Below are 6,184 nucleotides of genomic sequence, written 5' to 3' on the forward strand. Positions count from 1 at the left end.
ATACATGCTTCGTATTAATTACTTTGACCTCAAAATCTCTACTAAAATGGGAAATGAACAGAATCAACATTACCAATCTAACGTGCACTGTTGTTCATCTGTTTATGCTCAGGTCATGTGTCTACTTATGTGGTTCGTATCTTATCTGTCTTGCTTAGTGTTTCTGAGCTGATTACTGTACATTACCTGGCCTGTCATAAATTAATCATCACCTCAGTCCAGACTCTTCTGTACTTATCTGATTGTATTGCACATTTGTTTAACCCCCCCTCCCATTTGGTTCCATGGGGGCCCACCCACCCGGGGCCCACCCACCCGGGGCCCACCCACCACTGGATAAACTATATAAAAAGCCAGACTTAACTTCTCATCAATGACGGTTTCATCTGTGAAGTTCCCACGGTAAGCTTAGAAGGAAACTCACTTGTGACAGCTGCCACTTTCCTTGGTCATATTAGGACCAACTTGATTTATTCTGTAATTGGATAAATGGGCCTTCGATGTTAGTAACGATTTTGTTTCAGTAGCTAGCAACTGTTGCTTTCAATGTCTTGGTCTGTATACCTTTAGTCTCTGGCTATTATTTGTATTGGACTCTGACAACAACTGATGCAATATAGCTATTGGAAAGAATTCAGTGTGAATCTAAGTACATTGCTAAATTAGTTTAGTAAATAATTATTTAACTACATCAATGTAGTAATGAGAGTCAGTGAATGCACAAATTATTATTTAACAGTTATTTCAATATTTAAATACTGTGGCACTTGTTTAGGACAGTACCCTGTGCAGTGCAGTGGGTAATGTTAATTTAATGGGGAAATGTGAGTGGTGGTAGTCTGTTGTGAGCAGGTAATGTTCAAAACCTTGCATCAGTTCCATGCTGGCATAACCCAGTGTAAACATCCTGATTACAGGTCCAAGTATCATTGTTGAAAATATCTCTCTGTCTGTCTGTCTCTCACTCTCTTACTCTCTCTCTCTCTCTTTGTCTCATAGCAAATAGTCAATATGTCTAAGCTGACACTCTTAGCAGGTGACTATGACTCCATCATTTACATCAGGCACTATCACTGCCTTCTATCGTGCAATAAAATGATACGCTTTGACAAATGTTTTTGGGGCTATTTACATAGACATTTGCTTAACCTTTCAAAACTCTTTCTCACTCGCTCTAGGCTTGTGCCTGGTGCTGTGCCAGTTTGGCGCTTCCACCTCAGTTTCCACCACAGCTGCTGCTTCTCCCAAAATGGTGTGCTACTTCACCAACTGGTCTCAGTACAGACCAGACAAAGGGAAGTACAAGCCCGAGAATGTGGACGCCCACCTGTGCACTCACCTGATCTATGCTTTCTCCATCCTCAACCACCGCAATGAGCTGGTCACCTACGAGTGGAATGATGACGTCCTCTACAAGTCCTTCAACGCCTTGAAGATCAAGTAAATAGCTCGCTTCACAACTTATTATTGTTGGTGTTGAATGAGGAATTTAGTTTCCCAAGTGTCCAGGGATATTTCTTTGGTTTTATTAATCCCTCCTCTGAACTGGAGCTTGTTTAAGCAGCCACTTGCAGAGTTATCAATCTACTCATATACAAAATTGCTGAATAATCTCAACCCCTTCTCTCTTTGCCATCTCTCTGCAGGAACCCTCATCTTAAGACTCTGCTGGCCGTCGGAGGATGGAACTTTGGTTCTTCCCAGTGAGCACCTCCCTTAGTCATGCTACAGGGCTATGAAAAGCACCATACATTTGGATTACTTAGATTTAGAGTATCTGCAACAGTACCTACTGTATCGTCGTGTTTGTGAGATAATCTCTGCAGCTACATTTAGGTTCTCTGGAACTGTGTTAACCATAGCTACTAGGGCACGTGAAATAACACAACTATCATGTTTTTCAGTGAAGATGCTGTTCAAAGTGCTTTTGACAGAGGACAACACGTTTGTGTTGTCAATATAACTTTGTTCATGACTATCAGTACTATATGACTACTGGTATCTGTACTCATTTACGTTTAGTACACTTTAGCAACTATCTGGTGTATTATGTTATGGCGTCATGATAGAACCTTGATCGTCTCTCAGGTGTTCCATCATGTATATAGAAAACTCTCAGTTAATCCAGAGCTAAAATCTTGCATAATTTGGTCATATGCTTGATTTATGTTTACCTAGTTTGTCCATGAGAGACTAGCAAGTAGTATATCTGTGGAAGTAGTAAGGTAGTATATAGAAACCATATGGTGTATTGTACTACAGCCTCATGATAAAACCGTCTTCCTCTCCTCAGGTTCTCCATCATGGTGAGTAATGCTGCCAACCGTCAGGCATTCATCCAGTCGTCCATCAGCTTCATGAGAACCCATGGTTTTGACGGTCTGGATCTGGACTGGGAGTACCCCGGGGCCCGAGGGAGCCCCCCAGAGGACAAGAAGAGGTTCACTCTGCTCTGCCAGGTGGGTGTGGCTCCTCCACTACAGTTATTACTCAATGATAGACATGTAGATAGATAATGGTTTGGATGTATATAGTGCTTTTCCAAGTGTTCAAAGAGCTTTACAAAAATAAGATAAACTCTCCTTATTCACTAGCATACTGGGGGCATACTATTCATATATTCATATGTTCCCCATAATACGTCTTCACTGTGCATCCCCAACCCTCTCTGACACATGATGTTGTGTGTGTGTGTGTGTGTGTGTGTGTGTGTGTGTGTGTGTGTGTGTGTGTGTGTGTGTGTGTGTGTGTGTGTGTGTGTGTGTGTGTGTGTGTGTGTGTGTGTGTGTGTGTGTGTGTGTGTGTGTGTGTGTGTGTGTGTGTGTGTGTGTGTGTGTGTGTGTGTGTGTTTTACAGGAGCTAGTGGCAGCCTACGCAGCTGAGGCCAAGTCCACTGGTAATGCCCAGCTCATGCTGACCGCTGCCGTGTCCGCTGGAAAGGGAACCATCGATGCTGGATATGAGATTGCCGAGATTGCCAAGTGAGTCTGCCGGCCATTTTGAATAACAAATGTTTCCTGAGGTCAATCAGTTTAAATAGCTATGGCGCTTTAGAAACAGTTTCCAGGTGCCATTTCTTCTCAGTGGTTATAGTCTGTGCGTGCGTCTCCAGGTCTCTGGACTTCATCAACGTGATGACCTACGACTTCCACGGAACTTGGGAGAGATTCACTGGACACAACAGCCCACTGTATCGTGGTGCTCATGACGAGGGAGAGCTTATCTACTTCAACACTGTAAGGAAAAATAACACACAGACTGACAGAATCTTTATCAGTGTGTATAATGATACTGTTGTAAACTCATAGTATGCAAATAGTGCGTTTAAAACCCTTGTCATTCCATCTTTATAAAGGAAAATAGGTTTTAAACATCATACAGCTTTAGTGATGTTATTTACTTATAATGGTGTGGTATAATCATGATATTTGCTACATATTTTCACCATGATAGAGAAGGTATAGTGCCACTTTACTGTGGTGTGCTATTCCACAACAATAAATACTCTAGCACTGCTGAAGTACTTGCTACATTTCTCACTTCTCTCTCCATCCATCCCTCCAACCCTCTTAACCCCCTCTTTCTCTCTCAGGACTACGCCATGAAGTACTGGAGAGACAATGGCACCCCAGTGGAGAAGCTGAACATGGGCTTCGCCACCTATGGTCGTACCTTCCGCCTGACATCATCTGACACCAGCGTTGGAGCACCAGTCAGTGGCCCTGCCTCCGCCGGGCCCTACACCCGCGAAGCTGGCTTCTGGGCCTACTATGAGGTGAGAGCCTGGCTGCTGGGGGCCAAAACATTCAACACCAAAATGTTAAGCAAAGTTAGAAATCCATTTTTCATTGTTATTCCAAGAATGCTGTACAACGGAGACCTTTGCATGTGTTTTTCACAAAACAAACTCCCTTTTTGTGTGTTTTGTTCAGATCTGCACCTTCATAAATGGCGCAACAGTTGAGATGATTGCAGACCAGATGGTTCCCTATGCCTACAAGGGCAATGAGTGGGTTGGATTTGACTCCAGGCAGAGCTTTGAGACCAAGGTCATTTCCCCTAATCAGTTTACATAATATTGTAATTTAGATAAGATATTTTTGCCCATAGTCATTAAAGTGGTCAACAAAAAGTCTGGTATGATACTTCTGTGACATATACTCTAAATATATTCACCCTCTCTATCTATGTCTATCTACCTTGGTCTCCTCATTCGATCCGCTGCACAGGTCCGCTACATGAAGGACAACAAGTTTGGCGGTGCCTTTGTGTGGGCCCTGGATCTTGATGACTTCGCCAACCAGTTCTGCGCTGAGGGCAACCACCCTCTGTTGGGACATCTGCGCAAACTTCTTGACATCGGTAAGTCTGAAGTTTTAGTGAAGGAGCAAACCTGATATTCAAAAACTAAAGTGTAATCTGAAATGAATCAACTGCTAGACCAGATTATCCCACTGTGTGATGGGCCACTATGATAAATTCAGTCAGATGAAATAATGTCCCGAAATGACATCACTGTTTCATCACCTCAGCTCTGTCCTTCATGGGGAAACCCTCTCTCCTTTTATATTTCCTTCCATCCAGTACTACCCCCTCTGCCCCCTACCACCACCCCCAAACCTGGCTCAGTCACCACCACCCGCCCCACCACCACCGTCACCACCCACGCCCCTGGGACAGGTTTCTGCAATGGAAAGCCTGATGGCATCTACGCCAACCCAGACGACATTACCACCTTCTACATGTGCGCCCATGGCCTCACCCACCTCAAAACCTGCAGCAAAGGCTCGGTCTTCGACCCCAGCTCCAAGATCTGCGTGTGGCCTTAAGCGCGTTGTGAGGAAGTAAGGGTGTGAATTAGCATCGCTAATGCCAACGTTGTATTTACCAACTTTAAATTTGACTGCACTGCCCCTTTAATTTACTTTTGGAAAATAAATATTTCCACAATATGAGGTCAAAATAACACTAGGAAATGGTCAAATGTTATGATAATGGCCTTTAGCGTACACTTGGAATTTCAGCCTGTTCAGATGGGATGGAGTTTTTGGTCCACAACTTGACATCACAATCTGATCTGATTATTCTGACCAATGACCAGTCATCTTTTATTTGCATATGTATCCTCCTCCTTGGGGTAAGTTGGGTAGGCTCTAGATTCTAGACCATAGAGATTCTACTAAATTAGTATTTTAGTTTCTAACTGTATGGTCTTGATGCTCCTATCCGCCAATCAGGGCTGTGTATGTAAATATATTTAAATTTGTATCAACACGCCCACATGACCAGACTGAGTATTTCAAATGGAAAAAGAGTCACAGGGAAACAATATATTTAGTTATTTTATTAGTTATATTCATGAAAAACACAGTGATTTATTATACATACAGTGAGGATTTGAAAATGTAATTAAAAAGACTGCATCAGGGATTTAAAGATGCTATATTAAACGTTTTGGGTGACCCAAAAAATTCACATAGAACTGCGAGTTATAGATCTGTCATGTTCATCGAAAGCAAGTCTAAGAAGTGGTAGATCTGTTCTATGTGTGGTATTTCTATACTGCTGATGCTCAAGTTTAGTTTTTGCGTCTTTTACTTTCGCTTTTGTATACCAGCTTCATACAGCTGAAAATATATTTCAGTGGTTTAGATGGTACAATGATTCTCTACACTATACTTGCTTGTTTTGTCACTTAAACTGAAATTAGGCGAACTATTCGAATTTTAGCAATCAGGAAATAGAGGAGCGATTTTTGCATAGTGCATCTTTAAGTGTTACTGTGGTGCTAAAACATGTTGTGTGGGAAGGGAAGAATGCTGAATGTAGAAAGTAATTGAGATGCAATTAGTTGAGTCTCGCGCTTAGTTTTGTAGAAGTGAAAACTTTTTTGTTTTGAATGAGTTCAAAAAATGAGTTCAAAAAAATAAAAGATTCTGCCCTATCTTGTATTTTCTCTTTGTTCGGCATGTTTAATACTTTTAATTCTTACACTAAAACATGTATTACCTTCTTGGTTTTGTGACAAACGCATTTGTGTTGCGATACTTCTACAAACCCAGAGCCATATACTGTATCTCTATAATCTTTATTCTACTTGAATATCTGTTTATTTTCCCTTCTAATTATTGACTCCTCACCAAATGGCATCAAATTCCTCATATACAAACATTAATGAAAAACA

At 41.8% G+C, this 6,184-nt stretch overlaps 1 protein-coding gene across 1 annotated transcript; it reads left to right on the forward strand.

The window, feature by feature from the left end:
• Positions 1–310: 310 nt before the first annotated feature.
• Positions 311–5,944, forward strand: LOC124004272 (acidic mammalian chitinase-like). The gene is made up of 11 exons (XM_046313054.1): positions 311–402; positions 1,000–1,036; positions 1,179–1,440; positions 1,647–1,703; positions 2,294–2,459; positions 2,857–2,981; positions 3,113–3,236; positions 3,593–3,775; positions 3,933–4,049; positions 4,230–4,362; positions 4,585–5,944. The coding sequence occupies exons 2-11, from the start codon at positions 1,012–1,014 to the stop codon at positions 4,827–4,829; spliced, it is 1,437 nt and encodes a 478-aa protein (XP_046169010.1). The 5' UTR covers positions 311–402; positions 1,000–1,011; the 3' UTR covers positions 4,830–5,944.
• The last annotated feature ends 240 nt before the right edge of the window (positions 5,945–6,184 follow it).

Source organism: Oncorhynchus gorbuscha, linkage group LG18 (genome assembly GCF_021184085.1).
Source record: "Oncorhynchus gorbuscha isolate QuinsamMale2020 ecotype Even-year linkage group LG18, OgorEven_v1.0, whole genome shotgun sequence".
In the NCBI taxonomy this organism is placed as follows: domain Eukaryota; kingdom Metazoa; phylum Chordata; class Actinopteri; order Salmoniformes; family Salmonidae; genus Oncorhynchus; species Oncorhynchus gorbuscha.

Coding starts and splice junctions, on each gene's coding strand:
- LOC124004272 (XM_046313054.1), top strand. CDS start 1,012: ATGTCTAAGCTGACACTCTTAGCAG. Junction 4,050..4,229: donor GGCAGAGCTTTGAGACCAAG/GTCATTTCCCCT, acceptor TCCGCTGCACAG/GTCCGCTACATGAAGGACAA. Junction 4,363..4,584: donor GCGCAAACTTCTTGACATCG/GTAAGTCTGAAG, acceptor CCTTCCATCCAG/TACTACCCCCTCTGCCCCCT.